General features: G+C 40.6%; 1 protein-coding gene across 1 annotated transcript in view; it reads right to left on the reverse strand.

The window, feature by feature from the left end:
• The window catches only part of SLC2A13 (solute carrier family 2 member 13), a 67507-nt gene that overhangs the window by 23555 nt on the left and 18992 nt on the right, over nucleotides 1-24960 (reverse strand). The window contains exons 3-4 of the mRNA XM_049783811.1: nucleotides 15837-16045; nucleotides 6956-7064 (exon numbers count right to left, since the gene is read on the reverse strand). Of these exons, the coding sequence (XP_049639768.1) occupies nucleotides 6956-7064; nucleotides 15837-16045 (318 nt within the window). The remainder of the gene's footprint in view (nucleotides 1-6955; nucleotides 7065-15836; nucleotides 16046-24960) is intronic.

Genomic DNA, 24960 nt, shown 5'->3' on the forward strand with positions numbered 1-24960 from the left:
AAATGACAACATCATTAACAACAAATAGCTCAGTAAATTTTCTGATGCCAACTTTAAATATAAATTTTGTGTGTGTGATAAAAAACAATTTCCACTAATCTTGTTTTACTTAACTACTTTTGGATAATTCTACTTACCCTTTTGTTAACAATATAAAATAAATTATTTTGTGCCTGCTAAGGGGGCACACTTGGGTGGGTGGGTGGGAAACTGGGACATGGAGGAGGGAGTGTTACACTGGTGGTAGGAATGGTGCTGGAACACTGAATACTTGAAACAATGTTATATTATGAACAACTTTGAAAACTATGGTATTTAAGTAATATTTTAGGAAAAAACATAAATATGTAAACTACTGTATAGATGTGGGGAAACATTTAAATCCCAAACATGCTGATTTGAATTTCAACTATTGTCATTTCTGTTTTTTTATGGAAGGCTTTTTAGCTTTACTTGTACTGGAATACTTTAACTAGGTAAACAGTAAAAATAAAATAGAATGAAAAAGTGTATATCAACATGGTTCATATTTCACCAGAATACATTGATAATGTGGATCCTTAAGTAAAAAGTTTTTCACAAAATAACCTACACTAATAATGCTCTAAAGCCTAAGACAAAATTTTTTTTTTACCGGAATGTCCCTAACGTACTAGAAAGAATAGCTTTTCCAGATCTAGCTAGGTGGGAAGAGACTAGTCATTTGTCAGGTTACCCACCTTACTCTGATGCCACCCAGTCATTCAGTATGGACAACATAATATTTTGTTTACCTGAATTCATGTTGCAGAAAACCTGGGTGTGCCGGTGTCTGCTTTGCAGTCTGGCAATAGGGCCAGACTGGCCACTTGGAGGATGTGCTGTCCTTTGGAAAACAGCTCTTAAAAAATCCCTTCTACACTATGCACAGTGGGGAATATGCTGTCCTTATTAGGTGCCCTTAGAAGACCTACCTGAAACAAGCCTCAGTAATCACATGAGCTGAATGAATGCTTTTTAATTCAGTCTTTCAGCTTCTTAGACTTTCTTTCACCAGTGAACGTCAATCCTTTTTTAAATGTAACCATAGTAACTCAGTTCAGGGAATGCATTTCTTACACCTGCTGAATACACACAATAACTAAACATCAGTACTTTTCATGTGCCTTTTAAATACTATAAAAAGGAATTAAGTATTTAAATGAGCATAAGGAACTATTCAAGAATCTACACATTTATGTAAAAATTTTTATGACATTTCATGGCCTGCTCACACTTGTTTTAGGGCCACATCTGGCAGTGCTTACTCCTTTCTGGCTGTGCCTCACCTATTTCTACAAATGCCAAGACACACACCAAGATGTAGTCATAAATCTATTCAGAATCCAAACAAAGACCACTGAAGGTGGACAGGTAAAGCAGGAGGTAACAGGCAGTTCTCCCAGCAGGCTCTCAGTAGATGAAATTCTACTGGAAAGATGTCTCACTCAGAATACTCAAGCAATCTCTAATCCAAAGTCTTGTCCTTCACAACTATCTTTCAAATATTAAGAAGAAATAAAGGCCTTACCCCCCAAAACAAAAGCACATAAACACACATACACAAACACACATGGGAACAAGGAACTAAAAGCAGAAAGCAAAGGCTAAAGTGGCAGCAGCAAACCCTCACACAGCAATCATGACCTTTAATGTAAATGAATTGAATTGGCCAATCCAAAAAACAGAACATGCTGCTCACAACAGCTTCACTCACTGTGGAGGCAAGCAGAAACTTAACATAAAGTTACCGAACTAGTAACCTGGCTAATGGAAAACAAAAATGGCAGAAACCACTATACTCATATCAGGTAAAACAAAGTTCCAGAAACTAAGATGAACAATATATAATACTTGATAACAGGATAAATGCCACAGAAAGACACGACCACTTATTAACATATAGTCACCTATTGTAAGACCATGGGGGTACATAAAGCAAATATTAACAGAGCTTAGTGGGGTAACACTGTTAGCTAAAGACACTACAACATCAGGGAACTTTCCTACTTACACATAGCATAGACAGATCATCTAGCCAGAGAATCAACAAGGGAAAAATACTTTAGATGAAATACTAGATAATAATATATAATTTCAAATATTATATCTCAAAATATCAGAATTCACATTCAAGTGCTCATAGAACAGATCAAGGGTCAAGGATGGAACTCAGTAGTAGGATGCTTGCATTGCACATGTGAGGCCATGGGCACCAAAGAACAAATCATACATTAGAACACAAAAAACACTCAATACATTTATGGAAATTAAAATTGTATCAAACATCACAGTCATATTGGTATGAAACTAGAAGTCAACCAAAGGAGACAGGAAAAAACTACCAATTAGCGGAGCTAAACATCCACATCCCCATCCACATGATGGTCGGTCAATGGTCAAAAACTGAAGACTTGGAGTCAGATAGCACAGTGGTAGGGTGTTTGCCTTGCACTCGGCAGATCCAGGACGGACCTAGATGTCCCTTAGAGTCCCCGAGCCAGGAGTGATTTCTGAGCACACAGCCAGGAGTAACCCCTGAGCGCCTCAGGGTGTGGCCCCAAAAGCAAAAACAAACAAAAAAAAAACAGGGGCAGGAGATAGCACAGTGGTTGGGTGTTTGCCTTGCATGCAGCAGATCCACCACAGACAGTGGTTCAAATCCTGGCATCCCATATGGTCCCCTGAGCTTGCCAGGAGCGAATTCTGAGCACAGAGTAATCCCTGTGCACCTCTGGGTGTGACCCAAAAACCAAACTCCCACCCCCCCAAAAAAAAGCAACCCAAAATAAACAAACAAACAAAACAAAATGAAACAAAAAACCCCTGAAGACTTGTCCTCTAAGATCTGAAATAACTTTGAACAATATCTACTCTCACCATTTCTATCCCAATAAGGTGTTGGAAGTCCTAGCCAGAGAAATTAGACAAGATAGAAGGAATCCAAATGGGAAATTAAGAAATGACAACATCACATTTGCTGATGATGTGGTAATACTCACAGATATCCCTAAGGCTTCTGTAAAAAGCTATGCATGGTCATTAGTGATGTAGTCTAGTTCTGAAGAAATGCAATTTTTTTGCTTGTTCTTTCTCCTTTAAAACATATCATGTATCCTGGGGCCGGAGAGATAGCATAGAGATAAGGCGTTTGCCTTTCATGCAGAAGGTCATCAGTTCGAATCCCGGCATCCCATATGGTCCCCCGAGTCTGCCAGGAGCAATTTCTGAGCATGGAGCCAGGAGTAACCCCTGAGCACTGCCGGGTGTGACCCAAAAGCCAAAAGCCAAAAAAAAAAAAAAAAACAAAAAAACATATCATGTATCCTGATATCAGTATCATATCATGAGAAACAGTTGGTTTCTTGGGCAGGTGGTACAGCTTCCAGGGTTCGAGTTTCCAGCCATAGGGCTTGCCAGGAAATGAGGAACAGGGAATTGCCTTTTACTCTAAGGGTAATTCAGTGCCTTTCATGTAAAATCCAACAAGTTCAAAAATTCTGAAGCCAGAGAGATCAGTAGAGCAGGTAGTGACAGTGGAGAGAGTAGAGCACTTGCTACAAAGCCAACCCAGATTTGATCTCTGGCACCACTATGTTCCCCAAACCTTACCAATACTGATCCCTGAGAGCAGAGCTAGGAGCAAGTCGTGAGTACTGCTGGTCATGGACCCCCAAAACAAAACAAAATTCTGAAGAAACTCTATGAGGGCACTGATGCCAATTCCGGCTCTTAGTTATGTGTAGAATTAAATCTCTCACATGTAGTTGGATAAGCAGCTGTGGAAAGAGCCTGAAGGGAGAGCCTGAAGGCACTGGAAGAGTCACTGGAAGGGGCCCCTGGGAGACCCAGGAGGAGGTGGCTATGACTTCTACACCTGAAACTAGTGGAACCTGCATTTTCAGTTCACTTGACACACTCAAGTTTTCTGGTATCATGTTCTATCCTTCTGCATATTCAGTTTGCCCAGTTAGAAATAACCCTATTTGAGTAATGAATGAGTCTGTGCGAGCAGAGCCACCATCATTATCTCACTGCCATTAATGAATGTCATCAGACTGTTTGTCTCCCTATTGAGCAACTTAATAGCATTTAAAATCCTGCAATTCTATCAGGCCCAGGAAGAACCACCACGAACTTGGACAGAATGACCAACTTGGTTCAGCTACTCTGGGAAAGAAGGAACTCAGAACTCAAACCACAGAACTTGTGTTCCAAAGATCTGCCCGAAATACAGAGACCACAGTCAAACTCCACATAGGGAGAGCATCTGCATTTGCTTGCTCAGGGAGTTTGATGTTTTGACTATCTCTGAAGTTCTAGTAGCAAGAGGACTCTGGCATGAAGGGTGATTGTGGCCATGCCAGTATGGTCTCAGCAATGCCATGGGATGCAAATACAGGTGTCAGCATAGATGCAGCAGTTTGCTCATGTTGCAGACAAAGGGTGTTTGCATGCAGAAAACATATTTTAGCCTTTGTTTTTGACTTGAAAGGCCATTTGTTCCTCCAAATGTGCATAAAGCCCACTTAATTCACTTAAAAGGTAATTTAAATAAAGGCTACTGATAGGCATGCCAGTGTTCCCAGTGAAAAGAAATAAATAGGAACGATGTAAGAATTATCAGGGATCCTGAAGAAAGGAAGGCCAATGTGATGAAAAAATAATAAAGAAATCATCAATAAGAATTTCCCAGAGTTGCAGATAACAGGCACCAAGATCCAAGAGGTCAGAAAGGTTCCAGTGAAAACAAACCCAATTAGGAGAACTTCAAGACAGAGAAAGCTGATTGTGGCAGCAGTGATAGGTACTAGTTATCAGATTAGGGTTTAGAATAGATGACAATGATAATTTGAAATTTTCCAACTTCATCTTTGTTTATTATTTCCTTTTCTCCTGACAGCTGTGGAAACAAGCTGTAGATCTATACGGGTCAGTGCAATAATGCCAACTATCTATCACGAAAGCTCAGAATGCATTTGCTATTTTCTGTCTTGTGAATAGAAAAAAATCTATTTAGTTGCTTGTTTAAAGTTAATAAAGTAAAAGATGTGTTGAAGGACGTGGTGATTTTAAGAAGCTAAAAGATGTTTAACAGATAAGATAAAAGGAGATTAGGTTTATCTTAGGACACAAACATGAGTTATTAAACAAATATAAAATGCATTATGTACACACAGTCATTTTTCATGGTAGAGAATGAGAAAATTACATTTTCTAAGAAGAAAACCTTTCCTTCTCTGAAATATAATTTTAAAAGCTAAGGGGAGAGAAAAGAAAAAATAAATGCAAGTGGAAAGTTATTTGTCTTTCAATATTTTTCCATGTGATCTTCCTATAAGCTTTTGAAAAGTTAAAAATGTCTCATATTTCAAGTTTACACAAATCAGGGTAAAAGATGGAATCCACAAAAACAATTTCTTCAGAAAATTAGTTTTGAGCCTGGATTTAGAGTCCCCTTTATAGGTGAAGAAGCTAGAAATAAAGCACTGAAATGTGTACCAAGAAAAACAGAATCTAGTCTCACAGAGTAATATTTTAAGAACAAAATAAGATGATTAATATTTTCCCTGATTAAGAACTATGGTCCACTGGAAGAGACAAAATTCATGATTCATTGAAGACCGTAGAACAAGGGGAAGAACTCAATACATAGGCAGAGCCAGTAAGAGCCCATTCAGTATGCAACATTTTACATGTTCCCACCTGCATGGGAACTGGTACAGGTGTTCATGTCAAAGAAATAGGGTTGGTCTGAACTTTATAACCCAGGAGTGACTCACCTGCACTCAATAACTCAGGGGTCTAACTTCTCACCTGTGGTGTAACGGCCATAAATTCTCTTAGGAGCACTTTGGACTTGGTACAGGGCATCAGGAGTCTCTCACTGCACCCTGATTCCACAAAATGCTCGCACCTCTGATCTCATGAGCATTAACACCTACTTTACCTCACCAAACACCTGCATCCCTGACCTCACTGACACTTAGATTCCTATCTCATCAACATTCACACCCCTGATCTCACCAACATGCACATGCCCTGATCTTACGCAACGCCCATGCACGCTCATCTCACAGAGAAAAGCAGGACCTGAAGAGAACATTTTCCTGAAACATGCATATCATTCTCAGCACCTGTCACACTCATCACAAAGAAGTGTGAAATACCCATGAGCAGGAGTCACCACACAACTTCTCATCTTGTTCATGAGGAAGAAAAAGTACAGAAACCGTTACCTACACTTTCAAACTCGTCCAACTTAAATGTCTAGTAATGAGCAGAACAAAGGAAAAGATCCCCAGAAACCAAAATGTTAGGTAGGTAAGTCAACAGTCATCCAGCTGCACACGCATCACTCCACCGAGGACATAAAGGCACATCCTGGCTCTCCAACCTGCAGAGAACACAAGTCCTGCATATCATGGCCCTCCAGAACACAAACTTCCCCACTCAGGCCTTGCCAGACCAGGTGAGGATGTAGTAAAGGACGCTAACCAGAAATGTGCTCCATGAAGTTACAACCCACCGAGGTGCTGAGTAAGTCAGATTCTCAAAGTGTGTCTATGTGCCAGTGGGCATGTGTTGTATATGCAACTGACTACCTGAACGCAAACTTGGACATCACAGCCAATCACTTATGTTTGTTGCATAGTCGGCATGAAGAAATGGTTTGTATGGACACATCTTGGCTCAGAACACATTTGTATAGGTCCAATATTAAATAGTCTGAGATCAAAGTCAAAGATTATTCCACCAAGCAATCGATCACTTCCTTGTATTATAAACTGGTAGGATTTTAAAAGCCAAAAAGTATCTTCCAAAAGGATAATTCTATACATTTAAATAATTACAAGTCACCAAGAGACTTATTATTTTTACATGTACAATAATTGCTTACAATCGAGTCAGTAAAAAGCCAGAAAGACATACATACATGATGGTGTTAATGCCTGAGAGCTGTTGGAACATTTGCAGACCACACCCCACAATTAAAGCCCGGCGAGTTGGGGGGTAACTCAGCATTCTGCAGATCACAGGTCCAGCTTTTTCAAAAAAAAAAAGAAAAAAATAGAGGATATACTATTATTTTTTAGCTTTCAACTAAATATTCCCATTAGGGAGAATTCCCCCAATTCCCATAAAATCAACATGACTGGGCAATTTTCATTTCAATAGAGCATATATTTGTATAGAAATATGAGTGATGTTTAATTTTTAAAACAAACAGTATGCATTCAGTTTAAATTATAAAAATAAACACAAAAGAATTAAACTTCAAGCAATTTTTGATAGTAAGAAAACCTAAGCAATTGTTAGAAATTATTCTTTTATTCTTTCTTCAATCCCAAGAGTTGTTGTTACCTATTATTTATTCTTCATCTTCCTTCGAGATTAATTATTAAGAATCCATCCAAATGTGGGACCAAGTACAAAGTATCTGGCAAAATTGCTTAAATCAATCAAAAGAACAGAACTCATTAAAAACAATTAAACAAAGAGCAGACTTAATTCCAAGTATTTGACTAAAATAAAATCCATTTCAAGATCATTTGGTATGATACTATATTGTATAATAGGAACAAAATCACTATTTTGTTTTGTTACTATTACTATTTTACAATTGTAAAAGGGCAATGAAAAATAAGTGTAGTGATTCTGTTTTAGGTTGTCAATAGTTCCCTAAGAGGTGGACAGTTGCCAATGCTTATAGACCATGGACAGCTCCCCCACAAGTAGCTATGTATATTCTGCATTAGCAATTTTCAACCTTTTTTCTATGGCCCCTTCTGACCTTGTCTTCTTCCAGAGGCTCCCTAAGAATATCCTGGTTTTTAGGAGTTGTATAGTCTCTGGCTCGGAAATGCTGTTCTTAGAACGAATTGCTCTCTCAGTAGTAAAGGCTAGCACAGGACAGCTAGGACTTGACTGTGGCACTTAAATGTAGGACTTAAATGTAGGGATAAACTCCATGTACAGGTGGGTGTGGTCAGAGGAAGGAGAGGTAGGGGAGAAGATTGCAGAAAATGCAGGAAGCTGTGAACACAGGGTTCAAGCATGCTTTCAGTGAATCCGTGCAGAGAAAGCCCACATGGTACAGATGGGACTGAGACTGCTGTCTACACATCAAGGAAGACGGCAGCTCCACCAGAATCAGTCTGTGTCTGGGGGGGAAGGGGCTTTTCATATTCAAGTAATCTAAGAATATGCTAAAAGATGGGCATGTACCAGACATGATATGAGCACCTGTCTCTTTCCTACAAGACCTCTCAACAAAAATATTATAATTTACCCATGGATCAAGGACAATTTAAAGCACATTCATGAATGTATAAACCCTTTCATAACTTTTATGACCTGCATGGAGAATTTGGACCTTGCAGGCCAATTCTGTCCAAACTTCCAAGATTCAATAAGCCCAACTTTGAGGGTAGAGAAACCAGGAAAATTATGACAGATTAGGATGAAGTTAAACTTGTTCAACTATCAAGCTAAGAACAGAGACAGAGGATGATGCTTATTTGCTAGTTTCTAAAATACCTGTACCACGGGCACTTTTGGTTTGGGATTTCCTGCCCCAAAGAAGCACTGACAGCCCCACACAGTTCCTTTATTAGATTTTTTTCCCTCTTTACAGATAAGTCTCAGTAGCAGCATCTATATATCTGATTCTGCAAAAACAAAATTAAAGACTTTTCTTTCAGTGAAATCATAAATTTAGCTTGATTAGGCAGTAAAACTGACTATGCAAATGCAAGCAGGCATTAATCACAAAACATTAAGGCAGGAAGAAACCAATCAAGTAATAGTAGATTGGATGTAAGTGGAATTTTAAGATGTCAAGACCATGCTACACCTAAAAGCATTTTTTTATTTTGGTTTTTGGGTCACACCCGGCAGTGCTCAGGGGTCACTCCTGGCTGTCTGCTCAGAAATAGCTCCTGGCAGGCACGGGGGACCATATGGGACACCAGGATTCCAACCAACCACCTTTGGTCCTGGATCGGCTGCTTGCAAGGCAAACGCCGCTGTGCTATCTCTCCGGGCCCACCTAAAAGCATTTTTGTAGATAAAGATTTTGTACATAAATTCACTTAATTTTTTTAATATTTCTTTAAACACAAATCTGATATAATATAAACCAAAACAACTATGCTGATTAGAAACATGAGATGTGACATACATAAAACAATAGAGGCCTGAAACCCGAGGGCCCCTCTCCATTGTCTAAAGATGCCACACTAGGTTGACCTGAGGAAACATCATTCCCTAAGAGGAGCAGATGGGGGTGCTGGGGGTGGGGGTGGGGGAGACGAAGGGCACACTGTGTTCCAGAGCGTGACATTTTTGTTTGCATCCAGTTCTAACCACAGAACCGTCTCCAGCTTGTGGGCACCTAACAGTGAAACTCATTTGCACTATGTAAGCTACTGGGCTTGTAGGAATTACAGCAGCCACAGGAGATCAGCTACACACTGAGCTGAATGGAAAGGAAAAAAGACAGGCGAAAGAAGATCTGGTGACTAACATGACTGGACTCCACACGGATGTACAACATGAGAAGGGGCTGAAGGAGAATCACAAAACTTTCATCGCATCTGACATCTGAGGAAGACACACTTTCCTCATGCAGAATCCATTCAGCTAAATCAAAAACCAGTACGAATACCCAGCCACATAAGTACTGCAAAAGCTAAGCTGAAAGACTCCAGTATAAAACAGTCAGGAAAAAGGTGGTTATGCAAGGGCTCAGAAGGTAAAGGACAGGATTGAAGAGTATGAGACATGCTCCTGCAGGGTTGTCAGGGACACAGATGCAAATCCATCGATTCTACAGTCCATTACAGTGTCAATCCCACCTCCACAGAGCTGCAAACAAAGCTCCAGAGGGACTCCTGAGGGCTGACACAGTCAGATGGAAAGGGAAGAGGAAAACCTGCTTCAAGACAAGGCCCAGCAAGTACAAGAGAAACAGATCAAGCTGGGCGCTCAGGTTTGCAGTATCACTGCAGGGCCACATCACCCCGAGGCTACCTCCAGATGTCCTGCTCCAAATTCTCCCCTATGTTCTTCTGGGTTTTTGCAGGTACTAAGTCCAATCCTAGCATTTCATACTCAACCCTTACCACTAGCAACCTGCAATCCCTCCAAAACTAGGGGAGCACTGAAGGTAGGTTCCATTGACCAAGTAGCGAGTGAATAGTCCCTAGATATTGGGGCTAATTTGGAATCTTTCCATTCTTTCCTTCGGCAAAAACCTGTCACTAGATCTGTCACAGGCCCACTAGAGTGTTCCCCTCGGGCTCCCACATTCTCCAGTGACCAAGGCTACTCCCCTGTGTTTCCTTTCCAGTACATGCTTCTCCAGAGAATAGGTGACCTGTGTCAAACTAAGAAGCACATATATTTCACTAGATGAAACTGCTGCTCTAGGGCCTGAGGGTGTTGGGAACTGAAGCACACCTCAGATTGATACTCTCCCCTAATGACACTAGCTGATGTGATTCACAGGGGAAGCGGGCTGGATGGTGGGTGAATCTGATTCACTTACTGTTCTGCTGCCTGAAGCAAAAATCAACATCCAGCAACTGACATAGAATACACTCATTCCTGAGGGAACACCGAGAGCCATGGAAGCCTGTCAGTCTCCCTTCATCCCAATGCCTCTGACTAAACCCCCTTCTCACAAGATAACCCTAAAATATGCCAAGTCTGAAAAGGTAGCTTGTGTTCATTCCCAACATGCTGGGATGCTTGTCTTGATTTGAAAAGCTAGTAGGCAAGGAATGGATCACTTTATCGTTGTTACTGCTTTATGCTTTTCTATTAAAGACTCGTTCCATTACTTTTAGCAAAACTGAAAGAAAAAAAAAAACAGAGGAAGAAGAGAAGTGGTGGCACGTTAATAAACCCAAATAGGTTCAAATTACTCCTTAAAATGGAACTCTGGCTTAGAATGAAGCAGTCTTCCAACTTTGCAAGAAATCAAATCAAAATCACTTTCAGAAATTCTTTTTCACGAAGTCCTAGGAAGCATCGTAGTACAGAGGCAGTGCAGGTTTCTAGAGAACAAAGTGGGATTATTCAGCAGGAAAGGCCAGCTCGGGTCCTCCAGCCCTTCAGCTCTGGCCAAAAGCAGGCTCAGAGATCATAGCCTAGAAATGGGCCCTTGTCAGGACACTATTTTATTTACTATCAATTTTCTTTGGGGGTAGATAAAGCTATCCTCAAGAATCATGTGTCGGGAGTTGAAATTGGGACTCCTCCCCACAGAGCATGCACTCCAGCCCTTTGAGTCACCTCCCAGTCCAACACAATTTTATATAAAGAGATTACACATTACACCTGTAACACAATTCACCACTGAACAAATTCCTTTACAATACATCAAAAGGAAAGCAAAGGAAAAGTAAACTACCCAAGAACATTTGGGAGAAATCAGTATCATTTTTATAAATTCTTGCAGTTGTTATATCCCTCAGCACATAGGTTTTTTGTTTTTAAACCTTAGACATGAAAGATTTGCTAATTAAGAACACACTATGAAAAATAGGGCTTCTTTCAGACTAAGTACACAAAATTCTTGCTTTCCTCTTCTGTGCAGTTACACATACATGCATATAGCACTCATTAGCAAAAGCACTAATGAATGTTCACTGAAGGAAAAGAAATTTCCTACCTTACCTTTCCCACCAATCCACCTGATGCCCCTCACATTGAAGCCCAAGGGCCAATCACATTCCTATTGAGTTTCTCCTGATCTCAACCATACTAGGAGCTTCCCTGTACTGGAAAGGAATGGAAAAGGAGATGTCAAGGGTTAAAGGTAGGGGCATCTGTATGGCTTACTCAAGCCCTGCACCCCCGAAACATCTGCTGAGCCCTGTTATGGATTTTTCTCTCTTCTGCAAGAGAGAGTCCTCAGGGTCATGAAAAATTCATTGTTATGTGCCTGACATGCCCAGGTGAGACCACAAGCACAGCTTCTCCAACCACACTGAGTGAATGGCCAAATGGATTACTGCACAGATGGCCAAGTGGGTGGTCAAGAGGAAGCTGAGTAGATGGGTGCAAGAGAAACCCAAGGTGCAGCCTGCCAAATGAAGCACAGCTCCTAGGAAAGGGAAGCAGTGATGAACGTGTGAAATAACAAAGAAAATGCATGCAGAATCATGGAAGCCCATCTAGCTCTAACCTGGCTCATTGGCTGTTAAGTATCCAGGTGGAACCTAAAAACCCATCTGTGTGTCCTCTCCAGAAAGCCAATGCCCAGACCCTTAGGTCTGCCCCTACTCATCTGATGCTAAGAATGCTGCACATAACTGTGAAGACTCGAGATGAAGAGGCCCAGGAGGCTGACAGGAACTCAGACATACACACCTACCAGGATTGCAGTCACATTGACACACCTGTCCTGGGCAGACATCCTCATCGCAGAAATTCTGTCCATGCTGATCTGATCACCGGCCCCTCCTTCCTAAGAGAATATGATGCACCAGAACAAAAACAGCTCTGGCCTCAATTTTGTTGTTCCAAGACTCTGAACAGTTCCTGGATACCTCAAAGTGATGCAATTCATTCCTAAGGAGAACATCCTCGGCCACAGTCCAACTTCTCACTTCTAAACCAAAGTAATATGGCCTTAGCTTGGCACACATTACTCAGCTTTCAGCATAGTACTCAGTCATTCTGAACTTGTACAAAACAGGTCAGCTTTCACATCAGCAAGTTGTGAGCTCAGGCCAGGGCTGGAGCGATAACACGGCGGGTAGAGTATTTGCCTTGCATGTGGCCAACCCGGGTTTGATCCCCAATATCCCATATGGTACTTAGGCTTGCCAGGAGTAATTTCTGAGCATGGAGCCAGGAGTAAATCTGAGCATTGTTAGGTGTGGCCCAAACAAACAAAAACAAAAAACACAGGCCCAGCAATGGACAAGTTATAAACTTTTACTGGCAACATTTCTGATACTAACCCAAGACTCATTGGATATTCTTAGTGCTTTTAAAAACTGTGTGAAATATGCACATAAGGTAGTTCTGGGAATTCTGTGACTAGAGATGTCTTCTACAGTCAGGAAAGCTGGGGCCAGGGAGATGGGTCAGTGATCAAGGGCACACACTTTAAAACAGGAGCTCCTGGTTCAGTGCCATATAAATCAAGAGGGTTAAGGAAAAGGAAAACAAAAGCAGATGTCAGCAACTGCAACTTTATTTACCCAGATATCTAAGAAATTCCATTTGTTACCTATCCCTTTTCTTCTGACTGACTTCACTCAGCAAATATCCTCTAATTCCATCCCTGTTACTACAAATTCTATAATTTTGCTCTTTCTTAGTGTTGCATAGTATTCCATTGTGTGTATATATACCACAATGAACAGTACTGTAAAACACAGAATTTCAATTAAAAGAATTTCAGTAAATAATTGTTCTTAAAAAAGAAAATCCATTTCATTAGAAGACTGTGACTATAGCCGAAGAGTCACAAAACCAAACATGGTGTGTAATCACAATAGTATGGGTAGACCAGTCAGCAAAGTTCTAAGGAGTCAAAGTGGAGTTTTGGGATAAACCAGTGTAACAGCATTCCTAAGCAGGTAAGGTTTGGTTTGGCTCAGCTCGGTTTTGATCATTTCATTCCATTTCATTGTAGGGGAAGATATTCTTGGCCATTCAGGTTGGAAGTTCAAAGCAAGGGCCAAAGGATGTAATGCTTCTTGCAGTGTCAGACATTATTCACTGTCACTGAGTGCTGCTCAGGGTCTAACAGTGGTCCTCAAACTATGGCCCGAGGGCCACATACTGTATTTGTATCTGTTTTGTTTCTTCATTGCAAAATAAGATATACGCAGTGTGCATAAGAATTCGTTCATAAGTTTTGTTTTTACTACAGTCAGACCCTCCAATGGTCTGAGGGACAGTGAACTAGCCCCCTGTTTAAAAAGTTTGAGGACCCCTGGTCTAGGATCACACCCGGTGGTGCTCAACAAGGCCAGAGTGGCAGTGTTCAGGGACTGTCAAGGCTATATCTAGTGAAGCTTAGGGGACCATGTGATGCTGAGGATTGGACAAGGGCCAGCTGCATGTAAACCAAGCATCTTAAATCCTGTATTACCTCTCTGATCTCAGCAAGAAAAAATTTTTAATTAAGTTGGCATTTTAACTTTTAAGCTTTAAATAGCATCTAACTTAAGAATACTTTAGCAGTTTCTCTAATCACACATTAGTGTATGTAGGTCTTAGGGGATCTGATTAACAAGAGCCTCATATTACATTCAAGCTAACTGTCAAGAGGAATTTGGACAAGTATATTAAGGAAGTTATTTATGATTTAAATACAGTTTAAAGTAATAATTAAAAATTAACACAATGTTGAACTCAGTAAAAGTGATGCTTTTGTTAAAACAAAATTCTCTTCACTATATTATGTATTAAATCACCTGGAAACAATCCAGACATAAACTCCTGCCCAGAATCTGTAAGAAGTGCCTCCTAGAATCTGTAAAAAATGCCTATCCTCAGGACAGGTGCCTGGGAGAGGCCTTGCTCTGGCAGGAAAGTATCCCATCCCATACTAGTTCTGCTTCTGCCCAGAATCTGTAAGAAGTGCCTCCTAGAGTCTGTAAAAAATGCCTACCCTCAGGACAGGTGCCTGGGAGAGGCCTTGCTCTGGCAGGAAAATATAACACCCCATACTGGTTCTGCTCCTGCCCAGGTTAACTGGAGCAGGTATAGGATAACACAGCTGGCAGGTACCAACTATTACTTGACTTCTGAGTGGCAAGACAGATGAGTGGTCATGCCTCATCCCTTGAGCAAGGATGTGACACAATAGCTTCTCCACATGAAAACTAATCTAGGTCCACATTTTCATCTGAGTCACCAGTCAAGTGTAGACAGAGGTTTAAAGTCATCTGTCAGTTGATAACAGGCCATCAGAGGTACAGGCAGACATCTCATGAACTCCATAGGTCTGTGAGCTATCCCCAGAAAGTACAATCCCTGCCTTCCTTCTCCAAAGTTGCCAACAAATTAACTAGAAACCCCAGTTCTCTGGGGGTCTGATTTGGTATAAGGTCAATAAGGTAACTAAACATTTCCATGAAAATAGAAAAGCCCCAAATTATTCAAAAAACAGCATATGGACATATTCCTGTCCTTAAAATAATCAGTATGTAAATTAATGGAATTAATTCATTAAATTAATCAATACAAAATTGACTTATAATAAACATATATTTTAATAAAAGTTCACGCTATATCTTTTCAGCTAACACAAGAGTCAATAATTTGTATTTTTGTAAAATGTATACATGTAAATAGACTTAAAATACCCTTCCACACCAAATAATGATATCCTGAGCAAGTCAAACTTACACAGTGATTCCATAATAATAAAACTATTACAGAGGAATTTTCTTCATTCTTTCAGAACATCATTATGTTTTTTTTTGTTTGTTTGTTTGTTTGTTTTGGTTTTTTTTTTTTGGTTTTTGGGCCACACCCGGCAGTGCTCAGGGGTTACTCCTGGCTGACTGCTCAGAAACAGCTCCTGGCAGGCACGGGGGACCATATGGGACACCAGGATTCGAACCAACCACCTTTGGTCCTGGATCAGCTGCTTGCAAGGCAAACGCCACTGTGCTATCTCTCCAGGCCCCATTATGTTGTTTTTAAAATCAAAATATGTTTAGTTTAGTTTGGCTGCACACATAAAACTGCCACATGCTGAGACCAGACAGGACTAAAAGGCCTGTGGCTTTTCCATAAACCCAAGATGCTTGATTCCTTCAGGCTGTTAACCTGCTACTCACCTGAGCCGACCTCTTTCTCCTCCTCTTCAATGTTGTTTTTGATGCTGTCATATTCCTCATCGATGGTCTGGTTACCACGCATCTGAGACAGAATCCGCCGGGCCTTCTGAGTCTGACCTTTCTGAATGAGCCACCGAGGACTTTCAGGTAAAAAGAGGAAGCCAAAGAACTGTATCACGGCAGGAATGGCTGCTAGCCCCAACATGTACCTGCAAAGAAACCCACGAGTGTCATCAAACTGGTCTCAGCAGCGTAAGTTGTATAACAGTTTTGTGCCAAACACTTTGGGAACAATAATGTTTACTCTGTAAAAGTAATTCTGTTTTTATTGTATCTGACCAGGGGAAAGGATATTTTCTACTGTTGAAATAGAGAAATCCAATTTCTCTTTCATATAAACCTACAATGAAAAGGTGGAAAAAAAATCACAGTAATCACACATATGCATGCTGAACCAAACATGGTGGATAATAATAGCATATATGGGACTCTGCAGTCCACAATTTGCAATGCAACTGAGCCCAAACTCTGTGTCTAATTAAACAATCATCTCTGGACCTGGGTTACCCTGCAGAAGTAAGGTCCTGGCTTCCAGTCTCATCCAAACTTCCCAAGCCCAGCACCCCAGCCTGGCTGTGGCCCATTAAAGAACAGACATTCTTTCCATGGAAATAAAACCCTGGTACAGTTCTTCACTGGACTTCTGCTTATTCGTGGGCAGTTAACACCTCATTTTGCCCTTAGGTATCACATTTACTCTCTAACTTTGGAGGGGACAAGCCCAGAGGCTTTCTGGAAAGTGAATTACCATCTTTCAAGTAAACTAAAACAGGGAAAAACTTCTGAGGTTGCTTCAAGTTATTTGCTATCCTTGAATGCCTATTCATTTTTTTTTTCCAGAAAAACATTTTTATTAATATCTTTATTTAAAAACACCATGATTACAAACATGTTTCTAGTTGGGTTTTAGTTATAAAAAAAATACAGCCCCCTTCACCAGTGTAACCTTCCCACCACCAATGCCCCCAATCTCCCACCTCCCTCAGTCCCTGCCTGTCCTCCAAACAGGAATTCTATTTCTTTCACTCACCACTATTATCATGAGAGTAGTTGGTGTAGTAATTTTTCTAACTGCAGTCACCAGTATTTGTGGTAAGCTTCATATCATGGGCTAGTCCTTTCAAATATCATCTCTGTTGTCTCTGGGTATTATTATAATACTGTATTTTATTTTTCTTAAGTTTCACAGATAAGTGAGACTATTCTGTGTCTATCTCTCTCCCTCTGACTCATTTCACTCAGCATAATAGTTTCCATGTCTATTTATACATAGGAAAATTTTATTCCTTCATTTTTCCTGACAGCTGCATAGTAATCCATTGTGCATATGTACCACAGTTTCTTTAACCACGCATCTATTGTTGGGCATCTGCGTTGTCTCCGGATTCTTGAATGCCTATTCTTAACAATTGGCAAACTAACTTTGTGTCTTCTTTACTCCAGGATATTGACTCTTAAAAACATTTCCAGGTCTCCATTTTTTAAAAAAATGTATATATTATATATATATATTTGTATATAAAATATATATACATATACTACACACATCTGTACTTATTCACTTTTATATCACAGAGGATTGAACTAAGAATCTCCTGCAAGTGAGGAGTACATTTATTCCTAAATCACATGCCTGGTCCCTCTCCATCTTTTTTTCATTGACAGTTTAGATAACTCTGAGTCTATTTCAACTGGAACATCCATGAATCTAGTATATTCTAGTATTTCCTACTGTTTCAAATTTCTGGGTGTGTTGTATGGCAGAGTCAGAAAGCCAATTCTAGTTACCCAATAACCATATTCACCTTTCCTCAGGAGTCAAGGCACAATCACACGACTAACACAGTTCAAAGGCACTCTCCTAAGAAATGCCTGGCCCAAGTGTACGACCCTGAGAACTTCAGAGTGTTCTGAGAAATACAATACACTATTTGCCAAAAAATTCCATTTTCATTCTTAAAAAAGGTCAAAATGCAGTACTGTAATATGGGTATAGAGTATCTCCTCCAAACACAAGCCAAAACTATATACAAAACAAAAAATATCTAAAAATGTTTATGAAGAAAAGTGTTTATGAAAGGCTGACACAATGAATCATATGGCCTAGCCAGGGGTCCTCAAACTTTCAAAACAGGGGGCCAGTTCACTGTCCTTCAGACTGTTGGAGGGCCAGATTATAGTAAAAACAAAAATTATGAACAAATTTCTATGCACACTGCATATATCTTATTTAGAAGTGAAGAAACAAAATGGGAATAAATACAATATGTGGCCCGCGGGCCATAGTTTGAAGACCCCTGGCCCTACAGCATTAAAAAATCATATGAAGGTTTTTTTTTTTTTTTTTTTTTGGTTTTTTTTTTTTGGTTTTTGGGTCACACCTAGCGGTGCTCAGGAGTTACTCCTGGCTGTCTGCTCAGAAATAGCTCCTGGCAGGCACGGGGGACCATATGGGGCACCAGGATTCGAATCAACCACCTTAGGTCCTGGATTGGCTGCTTGCAAGGCAGACACCGTTGTGCTATCTCTCCGGGCCCTCATATGGAGTTTTGCATATAAAACTAACAATGCACCATCCATGTAACAGGCTTTAACTCAATTCATGTCACTACTTTTTGTACTATAAACTTCACTGTCCTATTGTCCTAAAGCATTTTTAGCTTTGTACCTAGCACAATAATAAAATATTGGGCACACAATAGGACTTGCTTTTATTTATAAAAATGATATAAAGTAGCTCTCTTCATATATGTATATATTCCATACTAACAGAATATCCCAGCGCCACTCCTACAATACTTTATTGCAGTTCTGCAAACATCTCACACACAGTATTGTTCAGTGTTTAAACCTGTCATTCCAAACATGAATAGGTCTCCCTCGGCCCCTCACACACACACACACACACACACACACACACACACACACACACACACACACACACACACACATTCTGACCTCCTCTTAAGGTATGTTTGCTGCCTCACTAAACATGATTTTTATTACAAGTAGTGAACTTTTTATTACATATATTGCTTCTCTTAAAGGAGTTAAAAGGCTTATCTGTTGCCTAGTTGTTACTCCTGGCTCTGTGCTCAGAAATCACTCCCAGCAGGCACGGGGGACCATATGGAACTCCTGGATTTGAATCACCGTCCATCCTCGATTGGCTGCTTGCAAGTCAAGCGCCTTACTGTTGTGCTATCTCTTCGGCCCCCTGTATTGCCATTATTTAAAAGAAAGAAAAAAAGCAGCTATACAGGAATAGGAAAAAAGGAATTCCTTGCTTCTTCCCTTCTCCTACTACCTTTCTTCTTCGGGGCCCCATAGTCCATGTGATGCTGACTCTAGAGGAGCACTTGTAATGAATATGAAACAGCACTGCTGGCAGGCCAAAGGAAGCTCACAGAATACTCTGCATTTAAATTCCCAAGACAGTTTTTAAACTTTATTTAAATGCAGTGGCTTACAAAATTGTCACATGCTATGTATCTCAGACTTGCAAGCAGACCCTCGTTCTCCCATTTTAAATAGAGATATTAGCATGGGGTTTACATTAGGTAGCCTGGTTCTTATAACAGTCAAACAATCATTAGTATTTGTTGATCCATTGATAATCTGAGAAGTTTTATAAAGAGAACACGAACAACCACTGCCTCATTTTTAAAGACATCATTTTAAAGACATCTGGGCAAAGGGGCTTGCACCTGTCAGTCCTAGCCTGTGACCCCATCACTCTTACCAGCATACCCACCTGCCACAGGATGTATGTGTTAGAGGGAGCAGGTGGTTCTCTTGAATACATCCAAATAAGAAAATATTACTCAAGAAAAATATCACCTTTGTACTGAAGACCGTCAAGTTTTATTTTTTAACACACAGGAAAAATACAGGAAATGAGAAGATCGTTTTTTAAATGGAAGCAAAAATAGGTGACTCAAGAATGTGGTGAGTTTAAGATGCTCTCTGTGAAGCCTGAGAGAATTCAAGTTATTGCTCTCACATTTAGTTTTCCAATCTCTCTGCCACCTCCTGCCCACACCAAGGAACTGTGCCCAGGTGAGGAAGGGCATCAGATCCTTTGTGTTCATTTTCCATTTCTAGTCGGCCCCCTCCACCCCCGTCCCCAGTTCTTCTGCCTCAAAATCCCAAACCAGATGAAAGTGCCTTGCATAAGGTGCAAGAGGCCTATCTATGATGGATGGTTTTAATTGCAGTAGGCTGTAACAGGAAAACCCTCAGAGCAGCGTAGTGCTTAAATATGTTATATTAAAAACAAACTGCAGATGTCTGCATAGCTCTTCAGCTCTGAGCTCTGCCAGAATCTCCCTCAAGAAGCACACAGTGCTTAGACACCATCAACACTTAGATAATGTGCTCCTAGTTGTTTTATAGTATGATTTCCGATTCTCTTTCAATCTCACGTTGTCAAAAGAAGTATTTTGCAAATAAAATCTCCACTCTACCTTAATTCCTAGTTACTATTTTGAATATACACTAGTGTATACTTATTAGCTATATTATTTTTGTTAAGAAATTAGTTGAATTTTTGGGAAACACTAATATTAGCTGGATGGCCTAAAACCCTGCACCAAATACAACTGAGTTTTTACCAATGTTCTCTTCTAATATCCAATACTGTCTTGTAATAAACAGAAAAGGACCAAGATTAAATTGAAGATCTGGTATTCTAGTGCCAGCCTTGCTCTTCTAGTTTGCATTCTGCTCACATCCACTTGCTGATGAGTTACAGATCATGTCTGTGTTAAATTAAGTTAGAATATCATATACATGCAAATACTATGCTTTATTCTTCAAAACTACAGTTCCAAACTGGCATCTTTTCATATATAACAATGAAATATTCTACTCTGAAATCAAAAGTATTTGCAATTAATAATCCTCTAGTTCATAACTTTTTTAAAAGGTCACTGAAATATATTTTTACTATGTTTGCTTGGAAAGCTAAGATTAAATTCTTGTAATCTGGGGCCGTAGAGATAGCATAAAGGTAATGGGTTTGCCTTGCATGCAGGAAGTCGGTGTTTCGAATCCTGGCATCCCATATGGTCCCCCGAGCCTGCCAGGAGTGATTTCTGAGCATAGAGCCAGGAGTAACCCCTGAGCGTTGCCGGTGTGACCCAAAAAACAAAAAACAAAAAAAATTCTTGTGATCTAAGTTACTATTGAACTCTATCCAACAAACATTTCCTGAAATTATGTTAAAGTTCTGAGCCCACCACTGAAGTTCAGGAATGAACACCAATAGTACTGTGTTAATAATCCTAACTCCTGTCCTAGAACTTGCCTGTGACATTTACCATTATTGCCTTTTTAGGGCTGAGACAGATACTCCCTTTAAAAAGCACAAACTCTACCCCTCATACCACTTCTGTACACTATTTCTTACATTCTAAAACTGACTGTGGTTACTCAATTGCATTGGTTTACATTCCTGTGCGTTCTGACTTTTTCTTCATGAACATCTGCGTTACCACAAGACTCCTATGCCTGGGTTTATAAAATAATGACAATAGCTACATGTCAGTAACAAAACATTGCTTTGATGCTCAAAAAACAGAAACTATGACTCTTCTATATTCCTACTTGATGCAAAAACTTATATGCAAAAAGTTAATGCTATGTTTAGCCACTTGCTGCAGTTACAATAATTTGACCATTTTTATTCAAGTATCAATCCATGGCCCACAACTCCATTTCCAAAGAAAAGAAACTTCCAGGTTGAGGCTCAGGGTATTAAATTAACTTCCCTCTGCTATGAGGACTGCTACCTTAATTTGATGACCTATAGCAGGCACAACTGATACAGGGGAGGGAAGGGTTGGGGGGGTTTGTTAAAAGAGACACCACAGTCTTTCTGAAGGTCTACAAGGAAAAATCAATGTGCACCTTCAAGTTTAAACTCCTTCAAGTTTAAAAACAAGTGAGAACAAATAAGCAATTTCTGTTTCCCAGTAATGATCTGTGTAAAAAAAGAGAAAGAACACTTCCAGATATATAAACATGAGACACTCTACATAGCAAGGGACAAATCTTTCTTTTTCTTTTTTTTTTTTTTGGTTTTTGGGCCACACCCGGCGGTACTCAGGGGTTACTCCTGGCTGTCTGCTCAGAAATAGCTCCTGGCAGGCCCAGGGGACTATATGGGACACCGGGATTCGAACCAACCACCTTTGGTCCTGGATCGGCTGCTTGCAAGGCAAACGCCGCTGTGCTATCTCTCCGGGCCCAAGACAAATCTTTCAAGGTAGAAAACATCCACATACAAGCAAGAGGCTAAGTACCCAGAGTGCTTGACATTTGTTTGACAAGAAAATTACTAAAGGGCCCGGAGAGATAGCACAATGGCGTTTGCCTTGCAAGCAGCCGATCCAGGACCAAAGGTGGTTGGTTCAAATCCCGGTGTCCCATATGGTCCCCCGTGCCTGCCAGGAGCTATTTCTGAGCAGACAGCCAGGAGTAACTCTTGAGCACCGCTGGGTGTGGCCCAAAAACCAAAAAAAAAAAAGAAAGAAAGAAAGAAAATGTACTAAATTTTAAAAATGTGCTGTTCAAAACTTTAAGACTTCAAATTGATATGATTAAATTGTTAGTACTTAAAATAAGGCACATAAACACGACTACCTCTTGTTCTTAATTATTTTTGTTTGTTTGGGGGTTACACCTGGCAATGCTCAGTGTAGAATCAAATAATTAAAGATGGGGCTGGATGGAAGTGGATGCCATCCCCTGCCACGTGGCTCCGCAACCCCCATCCAGCCGGTGGGTCCCAGGCCCAGATGAACGGTGGAATCAGACTCATCCAGAGACAGGCATCAGGAAGCATCAACTTTATTCATGCCCTATTCACCACATGTGTGTGGCCTATCTCATAACCTTTCAAGCATTTAGCCATTCTTAGCTACCATGCATCTTAATTCCTTTCAGCCATCTTCCTTAGACCTCCATGCTGGTCAAAGACCCAAAAGCCAGAGAGCCCAACAGGGCAGAAACCCCTAATCCCCTGGCTCAAAGGCTTATCTACCTTTTCCAAGACCCCTCCCAGGAATGGGCGGGGTCTTGCAGGTAAGGTCACACATAATATCTGGTTCCCAAGACCCCTCCCAGAAATGGGTGGGTCTCAGGTAGCTACACCTAAATCCAGGGTAGAGTTACACTCAGGACTTACTCCTGAATCCATGCTCAAAGATCATTCCTCACTGGATTAGGGGACTATATGTGGTGCTGGGGATCAAACCCAAGTTCACCCCATGCAAGACAAGTGCCCTACTCTCCTAATTCTGCTTTTCAAATTATATGACTCTTCCATATACAAGCTATAGGCTAAGAATTATGGAGCTACTGTGATTATAAACAGAAATCTTTGTTTCTAGAAACAAATTACTCCCTAGTAATAAAGCAGAGTTTGGTGAGAGATAACTAGTCACCACAACAATAAACTAGGAAATTATCTGTTAATACTTGTAACAGGATGAGCCAACCAGAAAATGTGCCCCTGAACAATACTGCCTATAATCTCTGTGTGGCTCAACCTTTCTGTCATTAGCCTGGTCAGGTTTGAATATAAAATAAACTAGCTGGTCCCCTTGTCCTCTTATACCTACAGAGCCAGCTTGTTTCTTGGTCAGTATTGCATAACAAAATGACTCACCAACTATAGTATTTGAGCAGAGGGTCAAAATAGAAACTACCTACGTGCTAGTAACCATATACCCCATGAAAGCCTTCCCATCACAGGAGAACAAAGTAGGGGAGACAGGGAAACCATTAAAACCTCTAAAAATCCAACCTTTCCCAAACAGTGCACACATTCAAATTATCCAATAAGACTTAGGCGACTTCCAAGAAGACTGTATATTCCATAGTGCTCAGCCATTAGGGGAACATTGGTAGAGGGACTTGTACATGGGGAATATAATGCCTATTCTGACTACTTCTGCCTATTCTGACTACTGGAGGCAGGTTGTGCCTGCCTCCAGACACTCATTCTTAAAAGACTTCAACAAATGTTTCACTTTTGTCTTGCTTTTTGGCTCCAAGCCCACTCTTGAAATTTTTGAACTGGCAAATATCAGATTTCAAGGAAAAATCAGTGCAGATCAGCCAGGCAAGTATATAACTTCCCTGAACACTTTCATCTATAAACTGGGCTAAGCAGCATATACTGTAGCCTGTTCAGATTTGGGCTAGGGCCCAAGGGAATGTCTTTGGCACTCTTGCAAATGCCCAGCATACACTAGTAGGATGGGGGTAGGAATGTGACATGGTTATAACATGACAGAGGCAACAAGAATCAGAAGAAAAATAAGTACGGAACAAATTACTAAAACAATGGAACCCAGTGAGTTAAGGGATAGTGAGTACAGGTATGTGTGAAAGAAACACCATTGAAAATTCCAGGCCTGCTTTCCCTAGGATGTTTGATACTAAAAAACAAACACAACATACTACTTTCTTTGAGGAGGATTCTTTACAACCGATACAAGGGTATCACTACTGTTGCTGCACAAAGCCCCCCCCCCCCAAATGTCTGAAGAGGGAGAAGACAGTAAAACACCAGCGGAGGCCACAGTTGTGGGCGTGCCTGGATTCCTGCAATGATGGCACTGGCCAGACATGGGTGTTCCCTATGCCCTCCCAGTTTCATTTTCACTTGGGTCTCTGCATGGTGGTCAGAGTAAATGAAGGCTGGAATCAACGCTTTCCTGGCTTCCTCCTGTCCTCCCCACAGCTGCCATATGCAGTTGTCTGCAGGCCTCTGCCCTGTCACCCATGAGCCTCATCTTACACATGGAAAAGTCACTTCCTTAGAGCCTTCTGAAAAAGCAGCACCTCTGAGCTGTCATCTGTTCTCAGGAAGAACAGGGTCTGTAGGAAGAACAGTCTATGCTCGCCACTGCACTCACAATGACAAAGTTAGACCATACCCCTTTTCTAGACCAATGTTTCTATGCCTTTCAATGTCATTTCTTTTTTTATATATAAATAAATTCTTTAATTGGATCACTATGAGATACAGTTACAAAGTTGTTCATGATTGAGT

The sequence above is a fragment of the Suncus etruscus genome, chromosome 11 (genome assembly GCF_024139225.1).
Source record: "Suncus etruscus isolate mSunEtr1 chromosome 11, mSunEtr1.pri.cur, whole genome shotgun sequence".
NCBI classification, from domain to species: domain Eukaryota; kingdom Metazoa; phylum Chordata; class Mammalia; order Eulipotyphla; family Soricidae; genus Suncus; species Suncus etruscus.